Raw genomic sequence first — 22495 nt, 5'->3', positions numbered from 1 at the left:
GCTCTCACCCGATGCATGTTCTATGAGCCTACCCAAACTCACAGCTCTCGCCCGGTGCCTGTTCTATGCCTGTGCCCAACCTCACGGCTCCCTCTTCCTGTCCTGTGTGTGCAGCAGATGACTTCAACTCCCAGGAGAACCTGGACGCTCCCGGCGCGGGCGGCTGGGATGCCACGCTCAGCGGGGAGGACGAGGACGAGTTCTTCGACCTTCAGATCGTCAAGCACCACGACGGGGAGGTGAGCGGGGCGGGGGCCTGGGAGGACCCCAACGGCCCTCTGGGATGGGCTATCAGAGTGACGCCCAGGGAGTCAAACTCCATTCACAGTGAACAGTCTCCATCATTGTGGCGTTCACGCTTTTTCATCTGAGCCTCCCTTAAAATTGCTGTTAGTTCCTGTTTTTTGGTTAGCTTGGTGAGCGTCTTTGGCCCACTTGCCATCCCTTAAATGGAAAATAAGAAAGAAGTTTAGGAGTTAAAATACACGAGACAAGCTATGTGGACTAAGTAATTTAGTTTTTTTGTAAATTGTTTGAGTTCTCATTTTTTATTATGTTTTATTTATGTTTTTTATGAATGTTTTATTATATTATTTGACTTGTTTTATACAATGTTACAAAACGAGGTGGTATGTATATATAAACCTCTGTACAAACGCATTCATTTGGTGGAATTCAGTTTGTAGCGCTCCACAACCCACCTGCAGTTCCCTTCTGTACCGCTGGGATTTTGACACCCCCCCCCCTCCCGCAGGTGAAGGCGGAGGCGTCCTGGGACTCGACGGTGCACGAGTGCCCGCAGCTGAGCCGCGGCACGGCGCCGGAGCAGCGGGTGTACCTGACGGTGCGGGCCGCCGTGCAGCTTAGCCACCCCGCCGAGATGCAGCTGGTCCTGCGCAAGCGCGTCTGCGTCAACCTCACCGGCCGGCAGGTCTGGGATCAGTCCCCCGCTCAACACGCCCACTCTGTACACATCAGTGCTCCGCAGGCAGGGTCACCCAGGGACAGCCGGGAGGGGGGGCGCTCTCAGGGACGCTAAGCAGGCATTTAGCGCAGCAGCTGATTTCATTTAATTCTGAAGTGACCCTTGTTAAGGTGTTTAGGGACTCTTATTTTGTAACCGTGTTCATTCTTTAATGTGTGCAGAATGTCAGTAGATCTGGGTAACAGGACAGTGTTAAATGAGTTTAGGTAGCCACCGCTACACATCGTGAGTTCATTTGTGTGGAATTGCGTCTGTGTTGTGTGCATAAATTAGGCCGGCTATGCGAGCAGACTGCTGTGCGGCGTTTCAGTTGATCGGTGTTTATGAGGGTGATTGCAGCTGAATTAACTGCAGCTCGTTTTGCGTGCTCAGCTGTAATGTAGCTCCTAGGCTCACTGATCTGGTGATGCGGTTCCATTGTGCTGTAAGCGATACAAACATTTGCACTGTACAGTGAAAGGGTCTGTATGTTGCGTTATAGTGTAACCGTTGAGGATTACCTATATGATCGTGTGGTTTGGATTTTGTGTCATAATGTAGCCGATTTCATGAGGATGTTCTGATTGTCCTGCTCTTGTTTCCGGCTGATTCACAGGGATTTGCGCAGAGCTTCCTGAAGAGGATGTCCCAGAGGAGCACTATTCCCGGCTGTGGGGTCACCTTTGAGATCGTCTCCAACATCCCTGGGGTGAGGGGGCGGGGCTGGTTATGGGGTGGGGGCAGAGTGTAGGGCCTTTTAAGAAAGTATATTCAAGGTGACCAAGCAGGAGAATGAGGCGAGAAATTTCAGTCCTGCAAAGACACTAGCTTCTGGTTTTAAGTTTGCTCGCTGCAGTCTTCTGTATACTCAGCCAGGCGAATTGCTGCTCTTTCCACGGTTTGTATAACACTGTGTCTGTGTGTGTGTGTGTGTGTGTGTGTGTGTGTGTGTCTGTGTGTGTCTGTGTGTGTCTGTGCGTGCGCACATACATGTACACGCGGCCTCCAGGATGCCCAGGGCTCAGAGGACAGGGAGATGCTGGCCAGGATGGCCGCCAGCACAGACAACCCCCAGTCGGCCGACAGCGAGGCGGCCATAGAGAAATACCTGCGCAGCGTGCTGGCCGTGGAGAACATCCTCACCCTGGACCGGCTGCGGCAGGTCGGACCTCAGAACCTCCTTATACCACAGTGATTATACCGCAGGGCAGCACTGGGGTGTAGTAGCAAGGAACAGCGCTTGCAATCTACAGACTGGTGGTTCGATCCCCCGCTGGGGCACTGCTTTTGTATAATTGGTAGAAGTGCTTAACCCAGAATTTCCACAGTAAATATCCAGCTGCGTGAATAGATAACATGTAAAAATTGTAAGCCATGTAAGTTGCTCTGTATAAGAGCATCTGCTAAGCAGTTAGATGTAAATTTGATTTAGAGTATGGACATTTTTCCGCTGTAAAGGATGTGTGTTTGTAGCACAGCAGTTTGCTGCGTACAGCAACGGTGAATGTGTTTCTCTGTGTGTTTATATGTGTGTGTGTTTGTAGGAAGTGGCGGTGAAGGAGCACTTGGCAGGCAAAGGGAAGGGCCACAGACGCAGCCTGAGCTCCCCCAACGTGCACAGGGTAAGCCAGCCGTATCACTCCTTACCTCCTCTAACCAGCCCTGCTCTAACACGCAATCAACCTCCACTAACCTGGCCGCCTCTATAACACACACTCCACCTTCATTAACCTGGCCTCCTCTGTAACACACACTCCACCTTCATTAACCTGGCCTCCTCTGTAACACACACTCCACCTTCATTAACCTGGCCTCCTACACACTCCACCTTCATTAACCTGGCCTCCTCTGTAACACACACTCCACCTTCATTAACCTGGCCTCCTCTATAACACACACTCCACCTTCATTAACCTGGCCTCCTCTGTAACACACACTCCACCTTCATTAACCTGGCCTCCTCTATAACACACACTCCACCTTCATTAACCTGGCCTCCTCTGTAACACACACTCCACCTTCATTAACCTGGCTTCCTCTATAACACACACTCCACCTTCATTAACCTGGCTTCCTCTATAACACACACTCCACCTTCATTAACCTGGCCTCCTCTATAACACACACTCCACCTTCATTAACCTGGCCTCCTCTATAACACACACTCCACCTTCATTCACCCGGCCTCCTCTGTAACACACACGCCACCTTCATTAACCTGGCCTCCTCTGTAACACACACTCCACCTCCGCTAAGGAAGGAAAAAGACCCAAAGTGCAGAAGTAGATTTGTAGAAGTCAGTGTAGCGTTGGAAGAGTTGCTGCTGTCAGGTGACCAGTCGGTGCATGCTGTCCATTCTGTGGTATTTTACTGCAGCTGCCGTTTCAGCTCTGAGTCAGCAGCTGTTTATATTTCCGCAAAATAAATTATAATGATTGAAAGGTGCGGTTGGGAGACGTGATTCGGACAGCAGGTATCCTGAGTCAGAAACCATGCATACTCAGAAACAACCAGCAGGTTGCATGTTCTGTGTCAGCAGCTCGTTTCATTTATGGTTTGTTGGGGTCAGCAGAACATGCTATATCATATGTGTCATAAAAACAGGACAAAAATGTGACAAAAGCTCCTTCACATTTTCCTCTCCCCTTTCACTTACTGTGAAAGCTCGGCCAGTTTGCCCTCGTCCAAGGGGTGGCCTCATAGGTCAGTCATCATCATCTCCCTGTCATGACGGATTTTCCCTCTTCCCTCTCGTAGTTGTCCGGGAGCAGACAGGATCTGTCTCTGACCTACATGTTGGAAGACAACAAGGTGAGAGAACCATCAGACAGCACCTCAGTAACTCTGCAGTTAATATTCCCCTTCACTATAAATTCACCAAAATATGGAATACATGAATATGTCCTTGTGTAAGTCTCTTAAGTCCCTCAAAATTGTTGGTCCCACAGAAGTATCAATAGAACAGTACAGTATAAACAGATATATATTCATAGAGGGGATCTGTACATGGGGAACACACACACCCGCTGACCACTCGCTTCACAGCGCAACACTCGGCCAGGGGAGATTCTTAACATAGGTGGGTTTGCCAAGATTGTGTTACAGAGGAGAAGCTGAATGGATACACGCTGTAGACACGGCGGCTCCGAAGGGCTTTAACACAGAGCTGGATTTCACTCGTTTGCTATGATCTCGAGGTCACAGCATCATCTGTGTGCCACTAAAGACCAGAGTCTGCAGGATAATGTGCATGGCATTTTCTCGAGGGAATGGGTAACATGTGGCCTGCAGTGTCACACTAGATCTTGTTTTGTTTCTTTACATTCTTTGACCCACAAGGAAATTATACCTTTTGTAGTGTCTGGCTGTATCATGCTTACGCGGTATCTGGCTATATATACTTATGTGGTTTCTGACTGTATTGTGCCTATGTGGTGTGTGGCTGTCCTGTGTGTATCGTTAAATTGTATGCATGACTCGTAATTCATTCGGTTGCGGGTGATTTCATCTGGAGCAAAATGTGGCGATATCATACGCTTCCATGTGCTCTTTACTACAACAGCGAGCGAACAAGAACGCTTCTCCTATTGCATGCGTTTGAAGCCCTTGGTAATGGTGGAAAGACACTCATGGTTTAAGATGATCAAGACTCATGGTTTTGCCCTATAGGCTGTACAAATCTAATAGTACTGTGTCCTCAAACAGACCTTGCTCTCAGCTGAGAACTGTCTCGTTGTGGAACTGTACACATCCTGTCCCCGTACTGTCGCTATACTTACTGTATGCACTTTTGTAAGTCGCTTTGGATAAAAGTGTCTGCTAAATAAATAAATGTAAATGTAAATGTAAATGATCAGATGCGTGCTTCATAAGTCTGATCTGTGTCTCTGTGTGTGAATGAGTTTGTACGCATGTGGTAACCCGCAGTTTGTAGCGGATGCGCTCCTGTGCATTACTGTGTGCAGTAGCACTGTTGCTAGTGAGTGTGTTTGTATGCGTTAGCGTGTTCAGCAACACGCTGTCGGCGGCGGAGGCGTCTCTGCGTCCCCGTGTTTTTCCGTGCCCCGTAACTCTTCCCCCGTCTCACAGGGCCGCTGGGAGAGCCAGCAGGACATCTCCATGGTCTCGCCCCAGCTGAGCCGCACCCTGCCCCGCCCCTCCCAAAACCAGGAGCCGGAGCCAGGTAACCCCCCCCCCCCCCCCCCCCCCCCGTTTCTCCCCGCCCCCGTGGAGCAGGACGGAGGCTGACCTCACAGTTTCCCTCCTCCCTCTGTGTGTGCACGCTGCATCTGATGCACCGGTGCCCTGCTCTGGCTGCTGCTCGGCACTGCCTCTCCGTCACAGCGTCCCTCTTTCAGCAGCGGCGTGCACTGCTCTGTACGCCTTTACAAGCAGGAGCCACCCTGCCATTTCATTGTCTTTGAAAAACGATGTCTGATTCAAGCATTTTCCTACCAGTATGTTCACTGTTGTTGTTGTTGTTGTTTCTTCTCCATAGTCTGACTCTTCTGTTTATTGTGTGCTGTAATTGCATGTGTAATTGAATATCGTTTTAATTTCTTTCAAGCTGGTAATCTGGAAATTTTGACAAAAAAAGTTAAAATAAAAAAAAAATAAATAACAATTCTTCTCTCTGTCCCTCCCACCCGGTCCTGCTTCATGTACACTTCTCTGTGATTGGCTGCTATTGGTGTTCCCTGTGTCTGTCCCCTCCCCGGACTCCTGTTTTCTGTCCTGTCTTCATTGTGGTCTCACTCCTCTACCTGTCCCCAAACTCCATTACTACCTGTCTTCTGTTTTACTCACCCCTCCGGCTCTTAACCTAAATCTTCATCCTCACCTTCCTGCACTTTCCGCTGTTCTGTCTCTCCTCCTCATCCTGCTCCACCCACCCCTTCTTCCTTTTACTCTTCCTGATCCTCCTCCTCCTCTTCCTCCATAATCTTCCTCCTCCTGCTCCTCCTCCTCCTCCTCCCCCCCGGGCCCCCAGGTCTCTCAGGACTGGCTGCTTCTTATCTCTCCCCAGTGAAAGCCCTCGTCCCACAGATGCCCAAGCTGCTAAAGTCCCTCTTCCCCGCGCGGGACGAGAAGAAGGACTTGCGCCCGTCACCCCTCGCCCAGCAGGTGGGGACCTCCGTCTGCCCTCTCCTTCAGCTCGAGCACCGCAAGGGTTCCCGCCCTAAAAGAGACCACGCTGGCCGTAACAACCCAATTTCAGATTCATGGGTCAGGGTGATGCCTGTCTGTCTGAAGACTCGCGTCTGGTCAGACTGAGAGTGTGAGGAATGCACTGGCATTGAGTGGCCTAACAGTTATGCAGTGGAGACTGGAGTAAAAAGACCATGTATCACTTTCCGGTCCTTCAGTTCTCTCTGTTTTTGTTTTCATGGAAAGCACAGTATCAGACACCGCACAGGGAACCAGGCTGAAGTGAAGGAGACTGAAGGCAGAGAGACCCTCCCTCTTATTCCAAAACCACCCCAACCCCGTGCAGTCACCCAATAGAAATACCCTGTAGATCAGTGATCCAATCCCTGTTTTGTTCCTCTCTTAAGACTCCTCCCCCAGAGAACCTTATATCGATACCTGATAATGTACATGTATTCATCAGCTTCTGTCACAGCAGACCCAGGTGTTTCTTTGTTGGTAGGCAGAAGTCTGAAAGTGGCTCTCAGCCTGATAGTCTGTACCCTATTGCAGATGTACTGCCATATTAAGGAAATGTGTGTTACCACCTTTGATATTTCTTCTGCCAAATGTACAAGTCAATAGCACTGACACTATAATAAACACAAATTAAAGGCAAAATAAATGCTAATGGTAAAAAAAGGGCAGTCCAGTTTGTAAGGCCAATACTGTGGCTGTGTTCAAAAATCCAGCTGCCATAAACTCAGAACCCTTGTCTTGAGCCTTTTGAATGACTCGGCTCATCTCAGCACGGCTTTTATTTAGTGTAGCACCCTTTGCAATGAGATTGTCACCGAGTGCTTTGAAGAGCTGTGTTTCCAGAAGTAATCAGAGACACAGAAACAGTCTGACGTGCTGTCTCTCCCCCCTGCCATGGTCTAAACAAGGCAGAAATAGAGCCCCAGGTTTTTAATGCACTGCTAACACTGCATAACGGTGATGAGAGCATAATATCGCTGCGTGACGCTGTACGCATGTGGAGGGCTGACCAGGGTGCGTGTGCGTGTCTGTGTGTGCGCGTGCGCGCATGTGTATGCGTGTCTGTGTGTGCGTGTCTGTGTGCGCGTGCGCGCATGTGTGTGCGTGTCTGTGTGTTTGGAGCATGCCATATGTGTGCAGATGTGGGAGTGAACTTGGTTTTGTTGCAGGTGTTTCCCATCGAGGGCGACATGGAGCCTGGGGGGGACAGGATTGTAGTGTTTGACCTCTTGGCCCAAGGCTCAGTAGGTGTCGGCCTGGCGAGCGCCCGCCAATCACACATCGCGGCCTTGATCACCCCCCCCCCCCCCCCCCAATCCTGATTCCTGGATCTCAGATCTGATCTGGCCACCGAGCTTCACTCTTACCTGATTGAAAGCATGGCGTTGCGCTTTTTTCTCAGTCTCTCGTGAATCCTCACAAAACCACGGGCAGTTAAACTGATGAGCGGGCGTTAATTCAAGAGCAATGTCTACAATGACACACTTTCATGCAGATAAGATAATCAGCGCATCTGATGGCGAGGGGCCGAGAGACTGACCGAAAGCAAAAGCGGCAAGAATCTGTCCCGAGTTCCCTCTTTCTGATGCGCAAATAGACACTCGTCGTGAGGGGTGGGTTTATCTCCAATCTGGCAACCTGAAATTTGGCACAGGGACGGTGCTCTTCCATCAGACACTTTGGCAGGTGGACGTGATGAGATGGGCCGCTCTCTGCTGGTCTGTGGCTTTGCGGGAGTGGAGGAACTCTGGAGTGCTGATTTACTCTACCATCATTAGCGTTATTAGCAGGAGCACCTTAAATGTCAGCTCCTTATGAGGCCACTTGACTCTGCATATTGATGTGAAATTGTGTGCACAGTCTTCCGTCTCGATCAAGAGGGAAAAATTGCTACATAAAAGGAACATTTACACCATGTGCCAATCAGATGACAGCATTATAAATGAATACTTAATTGGCAATAAGCTACTACACAGCAATTTAAAAATTTTCACCTCTGTGAATATGTACACTTGTCAGTAATATTTCATGTGCTCAACTGATCTATAATGGATCACATGGGATGTCAGTCAAATTGCTTGATTCCTGGTCATTGCGGGTTGCTGATACGCATGTTTCATTTTATTTTGTACTTAATATTAATTTTATCCAGGGTCTGTTTGTGCAGAGACTTAGCAGAGTGTTTGTAGATACAAGGCACGGTTCACAGGGCAGGAAGAGACCGAAGAGTTTAATTGCAAATAGCACTTAATAAATTACAGTTCCGGGACAAGCAATGGCCTTATAATCCAAAAACAAAAGCAGTCGGATTGAGCTAATTTGAACACTTCTGTCCTTTTGTGTTGGAAGTCAGTTTGGATAAGAGCGTCTGCTAAATGCACATAATGCAATTTCTCTGCTGTATCCCTCCAGTGGTCAGTTTTTGACACTGACATGTTTTTCAGACAGACAGGCGGACAAACCAAGTCAAGCGCAGTACTCTTGGGCGAATGTTCTGCAGCTACTATTTTAATTATCCTGAAGTGACCCAAGGTTTGAGCAGATACTATGGAAAAAGAAGTCGCAAATTGCCAAATACAGGAAAATGAATTATAAAACCAATTTCAAGTTTACTGCTACCTGCAGTTCCCTAAAGTAAAGTAAATACATCTGAATAATGACATCTATCCATGTAATACACAGGAGGGAGTTGAACCAACAGTCAGAATAGGCCTGCCCAGAGCCACCAACTGAGAACCTATTGAGAAATGCAGCAGAGGGGATCATTTGTAATCATATAAAGGGGGAATCGCAATCACAAAACCGCAGATATAAAACACAATTACATTTCTGGTACTCTGCCAGGAGCTATTTTGCTGCCCTTTCCTAAGGAAGAAAAAAAAAATAAGATTGTGTGTTTTTTTTTTTTTTCTCTGATTAATATTCCTCTCATATTTTGCCTGAAGAAATAAATAATGGCTCCTGACAGACTAATTGCATTGAATTAAGATGGATTTCAGATACTGCTGAACACCGCAAACGCTGCCTCAGCAAGCTTGGACTTCCACAATAATAAAAAAAAAAAGAGAGATGGAATAATATTTTAAGCCGCGCTCAGTGTTGTCCATGTCTGCGTTTCGCGGACCATCTTTCGTTGTGATTACATACTGAGAATGAGAATGTTAGTGACTGGACATCCGTCTTGCCCTCTTTCACGGTGTCCGTTTGGTGAAGGAATTATGTCCGTCTCTGGTGGTGATTATATCTGAAATATGAAGAAATGCAGGTTCATGGAAAGCTTAATAAAGGCGCCTTCGTGATCTCGAAAGCCGGGGGTCTTCGTGAATATTCGTCCTGAGCCGAGAATGGTAATTATTCTGCAGGCGTGCTCCGCAAAAGCCCCACAGCGGTGTCTCTCATTCCTCTCTCTCTCCCCCCTCTCTCAGACCATGCCTCGTATTATGGTGCAGTCTGCAAGCGTTGAAGAGGGCCCACTCAAACCGAAGCTGGTGAGTCTGGCGCAGACCGCTTAGTACCTGACCCGGGTGCGCTAAACACAGGAGGGCGGCCATTTGCAGGAGATCTCTAGTTTGGAGCACTGTTGGAGGACATTATTTCAGCACTCGGCTCTGTGCGGCGACAGGCGTAACTCCACAGCTGACACTAAGTCAGCAGGCAGCTTTTGTGTGCTTTCGTGATTTCCAAGCTTGGTGCAGCAGATGGTGTGTCACATCTGTAGGCAGTTTCCATAGGTCAGCCTTCGGAGAGAACTCATCTCTGATTGGTTGTGCTGCTGCTAACGTCATGTTACCGTTGTTAGAACATTAGATATTCCTGTACACTGATATTGCCAGAGGAAAAATTTTATTTTGGGCTTGGAGTTTAGTCTGATAACAGTCTGCCTGTTTTGTCTATTCTTCTTCTGGTCAATTAATGCATTAAAATCTACTTTGTGCTCTGTTGCACATATTTCTTGCACATTTGCCATTTGGTGTGTTTGTGTAATGCCTCTAATGTACTTATGTTTGAGCAATGTGTGGGGTCATATTTGCTGTAGATGGAGGGGCGGAGCCCTGCAACTGACAGACTATCGGAGAGCCCCGAAGCTCCGCCTTCCTTCACTCAGGAGACACACGACACGCCCCTCAGCCCCGTGAGCGAAGCGTCAAGCGGCTACTTCTCTACCAGCGTCTCCACAGCAACGCTATCCGAGGTCTCCATGGCGAGCGGGGACCCGACTCCCGCTGCCAACTTGGCTCCGGCAAACATCACCGCGCCGCCCAGTCAGGGAGGCCACGAGGGCGGTGACATCACGGCAACCTCTGTTAATTCCACTGCTTGCGTTGAAGCTGGCGAAGAGAGCAGGCCGTCCGAGCAGGCTGACAGAGAGGAGGTCCCTCCTCAGAGGACTCGCGCCCCCAAAGACCAGCAGACAGCAGACAGCAATGGCCACGCCTCTCCCCTGCCCCCTCAACCACACCATGCCTCTCCCCCTTCCACTCCCCCCGAAACACATGAGGCCAGCCCTCCTCCCGCACGAGAACAGCAGGTCAGCCCCCCTCCCCCACAGGATCATCAGGCCAGTCCCTCTCCCCCCGAAACGCAACAGGCCGGCCCCCCTCACCCCCAAACGCAACAGGCCAGCCCGCCTACGACATCGACACCTCAAATGAAATCATCGAAATCCGCCGCAGCCAACCCCTTCAAAATACAGAAGGTGAAGACGTCTGACCTCAAGTCCTTCAGACGCATCCTGGATGAGGAGGAGCAGGGGGCGGAGCAGGCCGAGGTCCTGGAGAAGCTGGAGATCCTCTCGGACTCGGAGGAGGGCCGGGACCAGGCCGTCCCCGATTGGCTGAAGGAAGGGGAGCATGTGATGGTGGGCACCAACAAGAGCGGCATGGTGCGCTACGTCGGGCCTGCCGATTTTGCTGAGGGTGTCTGGGTCGGCGTGGAGTTGGACACCCCTGCAGGTGGGTGCGGCCCGGATGTGATGTCATACCCTCTGCTTGTCAACTCATACTTTACTGTGTGATATTAGGTAGCATCGAGTCAAATGTTTTTCCTACTTTAAGTGCAATTCTTTGTCTTCCATTAAAGCTGGCTCTAAAATGCCAGCCAGGCAGCTAGTCCTTTTTGCCAGATGCACAATTGCAGACGCCACTTTGGATTGAATAGGTGTCGCCTGATAACAAACCGACAGATTTCTTTTCAGGTCTACGTCCATATTGGACTGCCAAAATAGTACTGGTCATATGTGCTCATCTGAGAGAGACAAAAAATAAATCCTAATTTAATTGTATTAAAAATCACCTGACGGACTTTGTGAGCATGATTGCAGAGCAGATGAGCTGCAGTATAAGCCGGGTCTCGCTCCTCTGTCCCCCAGGTAAGAACGACGGCTCAGTGGGCGGGCGGCAGTACTTCCACTGCAACCCGGGCTATGGCGTGCTGGTGCGGCCCAACCGGGTGAGCCCTGGGGGCGGGGCCAAGCGACGCGGCGAGAACCGGCGCAGCGGCAACTTCTCCGGCTCCAGCCCCAACCTGGCCGCCCTCACCGCCATGGCCAAGGGCGAGGGGGGCGGGGCCACCCGCCGGGGGGAGAACCGCAAGTCCTGGAACAGCTGAGAGAAAAGGGGGGGGGGGGTGGAGTTCAGACGGGAGCGAGGAGGGACCCTCCCCTCCTGCTGACAAGATGGTGCAGGAAGGGTTGGCATGGGGCCCGCCCTCATATATCTACAGAGGAGGCTCCTCTGTCCAGACTGCTGCTTCTTAACTGAGGAGATCGGCGCAGGCGTCTGATTGGCCGGTCCCCAGTGCGTCGTCATCCGCACGTGACGCACCCAGGGACAGCGTCGCTGCCTTCACTGAACGTTCCTGCCAGCTGGAAAGCAAGGCCGCGTACGCCATCTCCTCTCGTAAACACAGACATAATGCACTATGCCCCTGAATGCGTCCACTCTAACGCTCAGTCCGGACCTCCCACACACCGATTTTGTCCCAGCTGGCCCGGTTTCATTCTCCTCGTCATGCTATCGAGCTAAAAAAAAAAAAAAAAGGTGTTATCCCACAACGTGCCTTTAAGAGTTTGTCGTTCACATTTTTTCCCCCTTTTGAAAGAAAATGCCTTGTTTTTTTTCAATATGAAGTGATCTCTCAGGGACGGGTCAGAGGGTGAATGTGCCTTTGGGAGAATAGTGTTTACTGCCAGGGTCAGCAATCCCAGCCCTTTGTGTGTTTTTTTTTTTTTTTTTTTTTTTGTGGGGGTGACTGACGGTGTGAACTGAAAAGGAACACCACAAACCTGAACACCTGTGTGTGTGTGTGTGTGTGTGTGTGTGTGTTTTAGGAGGAAGCAAGGTTGTTTTTTCTTAAATTTTTACAAGTCCGTTAAAAATTTTTAAATAAATGTCAATATCTGGGGATGAATTGCACAATGTATAACTGGACTTTGGTTGAGGGTTTTTGTCCTAAATATGGTGTAAATTAATTGGATGTGTTCAATGGATGTGTGGGATGGAGAGAAACGTATATCCTGAGATGGGCCTTAAAGCAATACTGCACCTGAAATGGGTTCATTTCATCCCTCCCGATATCATTTTATGTCCTGCATGTTTATACGATTGTGGTATGGAACGGTTCTGATGTGTGTGCTGGGTCTGTAATATGATGGGTTGTTTTGGGTTGCATCGGAAGAGAACCTTCTCCAGCTTCCTTCAGATGCAATGCTTTGTGGACTTTTTATACACGTAACTTCTACTTGCGTTTTAATCATGTCTTTGTGCTGACTCAATGATTAGGGCGCCCGAGGACTAAAAGCTTTTATTACTATTTTTATCTGGGAAGGAAGCTCCAAATCTGTTTAAGCGCGGCAGCCCGCAACGGCTTGCTGACACGGTGAGAGCGAAAATGAGTTTTAACACTACCGGACTGGGCTCTGACAAGTATCCCCACGACGCCTGTCGCGGTCTTTTTAATGCGGCGAGACGGGCACAGCCGGGATGATGAACGGGCCGGTTGAGATAAGCTGTCCGGTCCACAGCATCAGTCTTCGGGACACAGAAGCGCATTGTTCGCAGGCTGACTCTCACGGAACTCTGGGTTTTGCGTCTCGAGCGGGACAGAGAGGCCGTGCTGCTGTATGACACTGCAATACCTACAGATTTTTTTCTTTTTTTTTTCCAAATCTTTTCGGAGATGTGGTCCAGTGAATTTTTTTTCTCCTCTGCACAGTAACGCATGTTAATGTACTCAATCAAGAATTTAATGCTTGTATATTAATTTATTTTGTAAAATGGAAATGATACAAAGACATTTTTAATTGTACTGAGAAAAGATGTCGGAATGCACAGTTGATTTTATTACCATGGGGCTCCCAATAAACATAAATGTAAAAATCGAAAACTGGCTCTACCACCTCTCCTTATTGGACACAGTACATGTAGCAAGCTGTCCCTCGCCTCAGTCTCTCATAAATGATTTAGCGGTGTGATTATGTGCAGTGTGTGAAATTCTCATCCAAGAAGAGAGAGGGTTATTAAAATGCAGTCAGGATTACTCAACGGACACTGCAAAGTGTGTTTGGTTCACAGGAGTGGCAGCATAGCATAGAGGTAAGGTGCAGCGCTTGTTATAAAGGTTGCTGGTTTGATTCCCCACTGAGGCACTCCTACTGTACCCTTGGGGAAGGTAGTTAACCCACAATTCCCTCAGTAAACGTACAGCTCTATAAATGGATAACATGTAAAAATTGTAACATAGGTAAGTCACTCTGTTAAATGACAGTAATAGAAGATGCAAGTGTAGATATTTTTTATGAGTATTGTTTTATGATTATTGGTTATTAGTTGCAGCTGTACAAATACGCCATTGCCCTTTATTCATAATGATGCTAGCAAGATGTATGGGAGGGTCATGCTAGACCCTGCACCTAACCTCTTTTTGTGAATCATTTTCTCAGTGCTTTGGTCACGTGATCAGCGTTAGTCTTTTTGGGGCGGAGGGGGGGGGGGGGGGGGGGGGGCGCAGGAGTGAGTAAGCTGTCATACAAACACACCAGTTTTCTTCTCAGATCTGTGTAAATTGTCATCCCTTGCACTACCAAAATAGTACAGGTCATATGTGCTTATCTGAGACAATAAAAAAAAGAATCTTAATTTTATTAAAAATAAGCAGGATAGATAACCATTACTGAGGAACTGTATTATCTTGTTGCTATGTTTCTCAAATTGCTGTAGCCATAATAACAGTTGTCTTGCTGACATGGCAAGCTGGCTTGCTACTGTAACTGATTTTACTTTCCCTTAAACACTGTTTTGTGTCCATTGGGAAAATTGTTCTTATTTTTGTTGCTCTCTCTCTCTTTGGACATGAAGGCAAAAACCATTACTACCGCTTAAAGGCTTTTGTTGGCCATTGGTTCTAGCTTTTATTTCTTCATATATTTGTGGATAATGGTGTGTGTTTAAGTTTGTATCCCAGTTATGGGGGAGCAGTGTACTCAAATGAGAGTGCCAATCCATCTGACCGCCTGCCCAGTATGTATTTCATTTCAAGAGAGTGAGAAAAGCTCTTTGTCTCTCTGAGCTACTGTAGTTTTTGAGTCTGGTGGAATAGGAATAGGATAGGAGTGTCCCATAAGTAGGCAGTGGGAGGGGCGGTCTCATCTAACCCTTTGTTTCCAGACCTCGACCGCATGTTCTTGTCTTATCAAGAGCCCAGGTTGTTGTTGGTGATTGTCGTGTCTCAGGCTGTTGCTAGGACACCGGCGCTATGATCTGTATTCAACTTAATCCACAGCCTCGTCGGTGGAAACGGGGAGGCACTGAGTGTGTTCAGGATGCATTTTTACATTATTGCATTACATTATTGTCATTTAGCAGATGTTCTTAGGCAGAGCCACTTACATACAGCACATGCAGGTTACAATTTCATCCATTTATACAGCTGGATACTGAGGCTTCAAACCCTACGCTCCCTCAGGATCGCTGCACTCTGCATCTACGGGCCAATTGACTGTCCCGACGCAACGGGGGGGGGGGGGGGGGGGGGGGGGTCTCTTCTCAGATACAATCCCTGTCTGTACTGGTCCTTCAGTGGTGGAATGAGCTCCCCGTGGAGACTGAAGACCCACCTCTTCAGACTGCATCTCAGTTGCACTTTAGTCCCCTCTCCCAACATCTGATACCTCTAGTATTTGATACTTATTTTACGTGTAGTATTGCAATGCATTTTGGATACTGTGTTCTAGGGACAGATGTGTTGTAGTATACTTGTCTTCCGTCAGAGTTGCCCAGTTAACTTGTGGCAGGGCTCAAATGGTGTTATGCTCACACTAACTGGTCTGGGAGTGTTGTTAGTCTGGTCTGACACTGTTGTTTGTTTAAATTAAATGGATACACTTACATTCTATTGTGCTGGAATTCGCTCTGGATAAGAGCATCTGCTAAATAAATGTAACAAGGCAATTCTGGGTTAAGTACCTTGCCCTAGCGTACAACAGCAGCGCCCCAGTGGGGGAGCGGAGAGGGACTCCATCACCTTTGCTGATTGTTACTGTACCTGCATGGGCCTTGAGCTGGCCGGTGTTTTACTGTAATACTCTGTGTTAACATACTTAAACTGTATTACTGTGAGAGAGCTTGCTGGCAGGCATTATTATCCAAGGTGACTGGTGATACACTCACCTTACAACGCAGCTGTAATTTCTGTAATTTTTCTTCTCACCAGGCAAATACTGTAGAAACTACACATTCATGATGCTCAGCCTTGCTTTACAGTATACAGAGATTCAGTTGTGCAGATTTTGCCCTGGGGCATGTTTATTGAAAGGTATGATATACATGGAATCTGTAGGCCCGAAATGTAGTTACTCATGTCAAAGTAATTGGATGTAACACCCCACTATCAACTGCGAGAGTAGTTACTAAATGCAGATAATTTTTCTTTTTTAGCTCTGCTGGTAAGGGTTATGGTCCACTAATCTGAGAAAATGGGGTTTGTTGATTTTATCTGATGTCAGGCAATGCAGTCTGTGCTTTTTTTCTCCATTCCAGTTCAGACTCCCGGCTGTTTCTCACAGACCCTGAAATGTGGTAACCAATCATGGTTTGTCCTTGTCTGACACACGTTGTCCAATCACAATCCTGTCCCCACCCATAGCTCCTCCCCCCATGTATTCGAGAAGCTGATACCCTTCGGACTGCTCTTTAATGTCCTTAACATCGTGTCTGTGCTTGCCTGGCCCTAGAGGTTTAATTATTTTCTTGTAGAGATTGTTGTCATATGGTTAGCTGCAAAATGGTCACACTCTTAATAAAAAATGAAGTTTCTCAGTAAATTCAGATGTGTAAATGACTGCTTTTATCTGTGTTCTTATAGGTAATTTAATAGCAGGATGCTGCTGATTGGTTGTTTTAGCTTAAATTTAGTGTAACTGAAGTAAATTCTGACTGGCCTGTTACACATCTGTCTTACCTGCTGTACCAGCAATCCCAGGAGTTCCCCCAAGGACAGCTCCAGGTTGGATGTAGTACATGTGTGTATATATAGGCTATCACTTCTGTGAGCTGTCAGCTAGACCTCTCTCTCAAACACACACACACACACACACACACACACACACCCTTGGCACCCATTGGCCCAATCACCAGCCTGTTTCCCTCAGCTTTGTTTCAGGTCTCCGAGGAGTGTGGACCCCACTTCACTTCCCCTCCCACCGAGTTTTTGGACCCACCAATCCTGGCATAGAACCCCTGCCCCAGCATGGGACTGATGGTGTGACCAGTGAAGGCACTGCTGTATTTCCTGTGATTGCTACTAGATCAAGGGAAGGGCACATCAACACTTTTAAACGAGTATGTCATCCGCCACCTGGAATGAGTCTCACAGCAGCATTCATTTGCACCTCAGAAAAATGTGAAAAGTACTATTATTACATAGAGACAATATCCCATATTTGCTTGTCTTCAGGGTCACGCTATGATCACAACTTCGGTTCTCAATTAGATCCCCGGATACTGTGGTCCTCTTTGAGTCTTGGTCTAAAAACACATCTTGGAACTCCCCACCACCTCAGTCCTTTAAGCTTGTGGAAGGAAGAGGCGATGTCCTCTTTCTCCAAGTCTGCCTGCAACTGCAGTGAACAGCAGATGTGAAAAATGGGAATTTAGTGTTATAACATCTTTCAGCTTAAAGACCTCAAATATCCTGTTCCCTCCCGTTTTTTCAGTATGGTAGTGGACATGAGCAGGACCATCTTCCTGCTGAGAGTGTTAGCTCCAAAGCCCTCATATGATCCACTGAGAATGAAGCCTATGTTGCATGGCACCCCCTGGGAATCTCCCCGTGTAGCTAAATATCAATAATTTCATTATGCTATCGATGAAACCAGATATTACTTCCCTTTAGCTGTATAAAAATGTCTACTGTATGATGCCTTTAGATCTGAAACGGTAAACTATACCTGAGAGCCCCCTTGAAGCTGGATTTAGCATTGGATGTGAGACCTGTGGTCCCATGTGTCTGCTGTGATCATATAAGGCCTGTGGCAGCTGAGTATATGGAGGTGGGCATGAGCCTACATTGACTTGTAGGTTGTCGATGTAGAAATGCAAAGACCAGGGGATGTTTTTTGAAGGAAACGATTTATCGATTGGTTGACGTCAAACGCACTGACTCAGAACCGAAAAGGCCATCCACCACAGATTTTCAGATACCACACTCCATATAATTTGCAATAGAATCTCACTTTTTTTTCCAACATAACTGCAATGTGATTTTTATTTTTAGAAAATGTTAATGAAAATCAAAACATTTTTTTTTCCATGAAGCTTTTCCATTGGGACTCTGGCAAGAGATATTTTTTATGGCAACCAGAATATGTACTAGATAATTGCTCTGAGAATATGTTTGTTATTTTGCAGCGAAGGAGAAACCCACAGAGAATGACCTTTCAAGACTTTTTTTCCCCTCATTTTTAATGTTTGCCCATAACGGAGCAGCACTGTAGAGTCTCATTCCACACTGGGCATTTGCTGCAGATTTGTTAGCTCCTATCCAACATGTCTAAAATTAGAGCAGTGGTATAATCAAATAACACAACCAAGAACTGCTGTACTTTTCATTGATATACTTTTATTCTCTAGTAGGTACAATACTAAAATAAACACAAGTTTAAAAAAAAGTTTTCTTAAACAAAGAAACTGTACAAAAAAAGTTTATATATACTAGTTTAATTACAGAACAGTCTACTGTCCAAAAAAGGCACTAAATTCTGAAATAGGAGATACAATGATATACAGTAGGACTTAGCTATTTCAATTCGATACAACAGTTTTTAATCATCATTATTTTTTTCTGAAATTTCTGGTATTTTCCACATATTCAACAAGGACAGGTGACACTCAGGGACACGTGAGCTCTGAACCCTGGAAAACAAGATGCAAAGCACCCCCTTCAGAAGGGCTGGGTTTTTGGGCGTCGACACGCCTTGTGCCCCAAATCTCCCCCCCGTGCGGGCGACACTGCCGGTTTATCGGGACATGCGTGTGCGTGAGCGCATAGAACGCGTGACCGTTTCTGCCGCTGCGGTTGGGTTGGTGCAGTTTAAGGCCCACCCATCCTAGCTTATTTTCCTGTTTCGCATCAGGCTATGAAAGCGCAGGGGAGAACATCTCTGTACCGAGTTCAGCTGGGTGCAAAATTCTGCCATGATAGTGCAATTCTCAAAAATATATTTATTTTTTCTGATTGCAGTAAAAGCTAAACAACTGATTTCACTCTGGATTAAAGGGATGAGAGACTTTAAATTTTGACAGGAAGTTTATAACTTTGATAACACCTGGCTGGGGTGGCTGTCATTTAGCTCACCTGTCATCCAGCTGTTTCAGACCAGATTATTTGGTACCTTTTATCAATAATGAGATGTATAAATCTCTGGTGTTTTAATCTTCTATCCAGCTTTGCGAATAAAGAATAGCAAGACGTTGACAAAGGCATGTTTGACTGTGATGTGTGGTTCTCGAAGCTAGACACAAACAAAAGGCTACTTCTATGACACTCCCACCTTTCCAAAACGTGCCCACGGCATTTGGTTTCTGTATATCTTTTTAAATATAGATATAGCTATATATAAACCACTCTCTTTCCACAGCGACATACAGTACATAGCAATATTACAAATTGGGTAATCAGTCAAGTTAAGTTGAATGTATTTGGCAATTGTGTAGGTGCCTATATTCCTTTATCTGGGGTCACACATGGATTTGCCCCACCAAAACTGTGTGGAGGCACAGCGTGACCTCATCAGTTAGCGCTGATTGGTGGGGACTGCTAGCAAGCAGGCCCCTGGTGCACTTAGGCCCACAGGCTGGGACACGGCCCCCCGGAAATAAGAACCGAGGGACCCTCAGGATGCCTGACAGCACTCGCTTGTGTAGGCCATCATCCTGGCAGTCCGCTTTACTACTTATGAATGTCTGTCTGCCTGCCTTGCTCACACAAAGGCAATGTAGACTCTCCGCTAGGGAATAATTTGTGGACAGCCAGGGAATCATTACATCGTCACCGTTACACACCTCAGCTCTCTGGGTGTTTTCCTTTCTTCTCGTACATATGGAAGCTCACAAATAATCGTTAATACATTAAAGTACAACACGTGCTGCCCTCTGGTAAGTTACTATGGAATGAGAGCAGAGAGTAACTATGACCACGACGAAATTAAGGCTGAATGTTTGCAGCCAATATATAATGGATTTGAATTCATAAATAGAATACATTAGGACAGTAAAATCCGGCCCCAGGTCTGCACCCTGTCCTACCCGTAGCAGGTGAAGACCTCTATGACATCAAGGCACACAGCAAGGAAATGAGGTGTTAGAACTGATTGTAGGTGATTAACCCTTTCCCTGCCCATGCAGCAGGATGTTCAACAGCTCTCACTGGCCATCTTAGCTTGAATATGTGCTAGAGTCTACCGATACCTTAAAGTTGCATTAAATGTGCTGCACTGCGATGATCATCAAAATCAATGAATAAAGCTTATGTTAAAAAATATAAGGGCATTTTATAAAAAAAGAAACTATATCTAGTGTACCTCTTAAGGGTGTCTGCTGTACTCAGCAGTGCTGAGTCTTTGTTTTCAGTAATCTTGAACATGGTCCTGGCGAATGGGGAACTGGCAATTTTATTAAGCTACGAAAGCCATGAGGTGGTGTGAGCACTTTACACACCTGGCGTAAGGACTGCAGTCTGAACCTTGTAGAGGGCAATATTTACCCCTTGCCCATACAAAAAATATAGCAGGAACAGTGCCTTTTTACACAGCGCCCCCTTTGCCTGAGAGGTGTAACTGCACCCCATGTCTGGGAACAGGCTGAGGAGGGGTTAAGTTGTTCCCTGTGTCTTGAACGGGGGTGCTTTGCCTTGACAAAATATCTCACAATTGGAAACACTAACAGGCAGATTGCTCTTACAACAGAATGGATAACAAACACAAAAAATAACAGTTGAAAGCTGAAACAGCTAGAAATGAAAAAAAAAAATCAAATTTCAAAAAACAAACCAAACTCAACAATTAAAAGGTGTGTGGTTTCATTTCTATACAGTTCTGAGTAACAAAATTTTACACTTTGGGGGGGAAGAAGCCAAACTAAAGAGAATATTAAGTACTTTTTTTGCCAGCTTTTCTTTTGAACAGCCTTTTTTTCCTCAGAGGATACATATTTGATAAGGAACCGAGCGCGAGGTTAGTTTATAGCGGAACTTCAATGATTCTCAAAGCTCTGAAAGCAGCGGAACGAAAAAAGATATACCAGTCAGCTTAACTGTCATTCAATAGCGAGTAGTTTATGTAATTTCACATTAAAAAGCAGCATCCTATTAGCCGGGGGCTGTGACGGCTCGTGGGGAGGAGTGGCCATTTTGTGGCTGCGAACGCGGGTGGGAACTCCCAAACCCCTCTCTACCCCTGACCTGTTCCAGTGGGTCCGCCTCACGCCTCCGCACCAGCCGCCGGGTCGGTCAGACCGGCGTGAGACCTATGCGTTTGAGGCCTCTGAGGGGGGCCGCCTTGCGGCTCCTCTATTTGAGAAACGCCATTTGCAGAATTTAAAAAAAAAAAAAAGCGACCACATCCCGGAGACTGGCGTTTCACCTTGAGGGGCAGCTTAGCTGGCTACAGACCTTTGCACTGTACATAAACAGAAATAATAATAATACACAAAAAAACAGCTGATGGTAATGGCATCTAAAATCACTTTGGGTAAAGCTGGGTAAAACAAAAAGAAAAATTATCCTTAAAAAAACAAAAAAAACAAACAAGTGTAGGACACTTCCTCATACACTAGGGGGGCTAGAGCTAGTGTTGATGTCCCCATTAGCTCTGGGCTGCCCCGCTCTCACCCACCCATGGCTTATTTTTCCATCCGCACTCCCACACCCACTCCTCTGGCTCCAGAAAGCCTTCCCTGAAGTCAGGTTCTCGTTTTTTTGGAAGAACTATGTAACTAAACAGAGTGACAGCAGGGTATGGTCCCCCGTGTCCCATTCCACATCTCCCATTCTACATCACAGACGGGGTAGCCATGTTGTGTCTTTGCACAGAGAGTACAGCTAAATAAAATGGAAAGATATACGAACGTCATAGCTTATGCTTCTCAAATCCACACAGGGGCGAAGGCCCTGGAGTATCTGAGACGCCGGACCACCAACAGAGCCCGACTTAACCCCCTCCACGCACACCCCCCACCCACCTCCTTCTGAGTCCACTCCCGATATGTCCTCGTCCCCACGCCAGCTCCCCCTGAGCCAAAAGTAAGCCCTCCCCCCCCCCCCCCCCCTCGCCCCCTTCTCCCCTCGCTGTTCGACAAGGCTAACTAGGAGAGGCCACCGCTGCTCTACCACAGCATCGCACACGGACACAAAGTTATAGGAAGCACAGCGACAGGGAGAACACGGATGATTAATACTGAGGTTCCGGGACGGGGGTGGGGGCAGGGATTGGGGGTCGGGGGGAGGTAGGGGGTCAGGGAGAGCTCTCCCACCCATGAGGAGTGAAGGGGAACAGGATTTTGGCGGGGTCCGCAATTATTTGTCACGCCAGCTGCGTGGAGGGACAGAAAAAAACAAAAAAAACAAAGCCAAGACAAACGCCACCATGCCATAGGGAGAATTTAGATAAAATGTTCTATCGTCTTTTTCTGTTAATTCTTCTCAAACAGACATGAGCATATACAAATCTGTTCTAGCCAGCAGAGGAAGCCCACCTGGGAGCAGGCAGGGGCGCTGTGGGAAGGGGAGGGCGGGGGACGAAAGAGGGAAAGAGGGAGGTTAAATTCAAGACGGAAAACTTCTAAAGCCTATGGGATTACACATAGTTTTGGTCAT

General features: G+C 47.2%; 1 protein-coding gene across 3 annotated transcripts in view; it reads left to right on the top strand.

Annotated features, from left to right (window-relative positions):
* The window catches only part of kif13bb (kinesin family member 13Bb), a 46959-nt gene extending 35222 nt beyond the window's left edge, over positions 1 to 11737 (top strand). For 2 of the 3 annotated variants that reach the window (XM_036549432.1, XM_036549431.1), the window contains exons 31-41: positions 115 to 239; positions 755 to 931; positions 1581 to 1673; positions 1974 to 2126; positions 2509 to 2586; positions 3722 to 3775; positions 5054 to 5147; positions 5955 to 6088; positions 9556 to 9618; positions 10167 to 11082; positions 11499 to 11737. In XM_036549432.1, coding sequence (XP_036405325.1) covers positions 115 to 239; positions 755 to 931; positions 1581 to 1673; positions 1974 to 2126; positions 2509 to 2586; positions 3722 to 3775; positions 5054 to 5147; positions 5955 to 6088; positions 9556 to 9618; positions 10167 to 11082; positions 11499 to 11737 — 2126 coding nt within the window. The remainder of the gene's footprint in view (positions 1 to 114; positions 240 to 754; positions 932 to 1580; positions 1674 to 1973; positions 2127 to 2508; positions 2587 to 3721; positions 3776 to 5053; positions 5148 to 5954; positions 6089 to 9555; positions 9619 to 10166; positions 11083 to 11498) is intronic. The other variant, XM_036549433.1, reaches the window with a different exon arrangement.
* Positions 11738 to 22495: the final 10758 nt, after the last annotated feature.

This window comes from Megalops cyprinoides, chromosome 17 (assembly GCF_013368585.1).
Source record: "Megalops cyprinoides isolate fMegCyp1 chromosome 17, fMegCyp1.pri, whole genome shotgun sequence".
Taxonomy (NCBI): domain Eukaryota; kingdom Metazoa; phylum Chordata; class Actinopteri; order Elopiformes; family Megalopidae; genus Megalops; species Megalops cyprinoides.
This window is presented reverse-complemented; position numbering and strand designations above follow the sequence as displayed.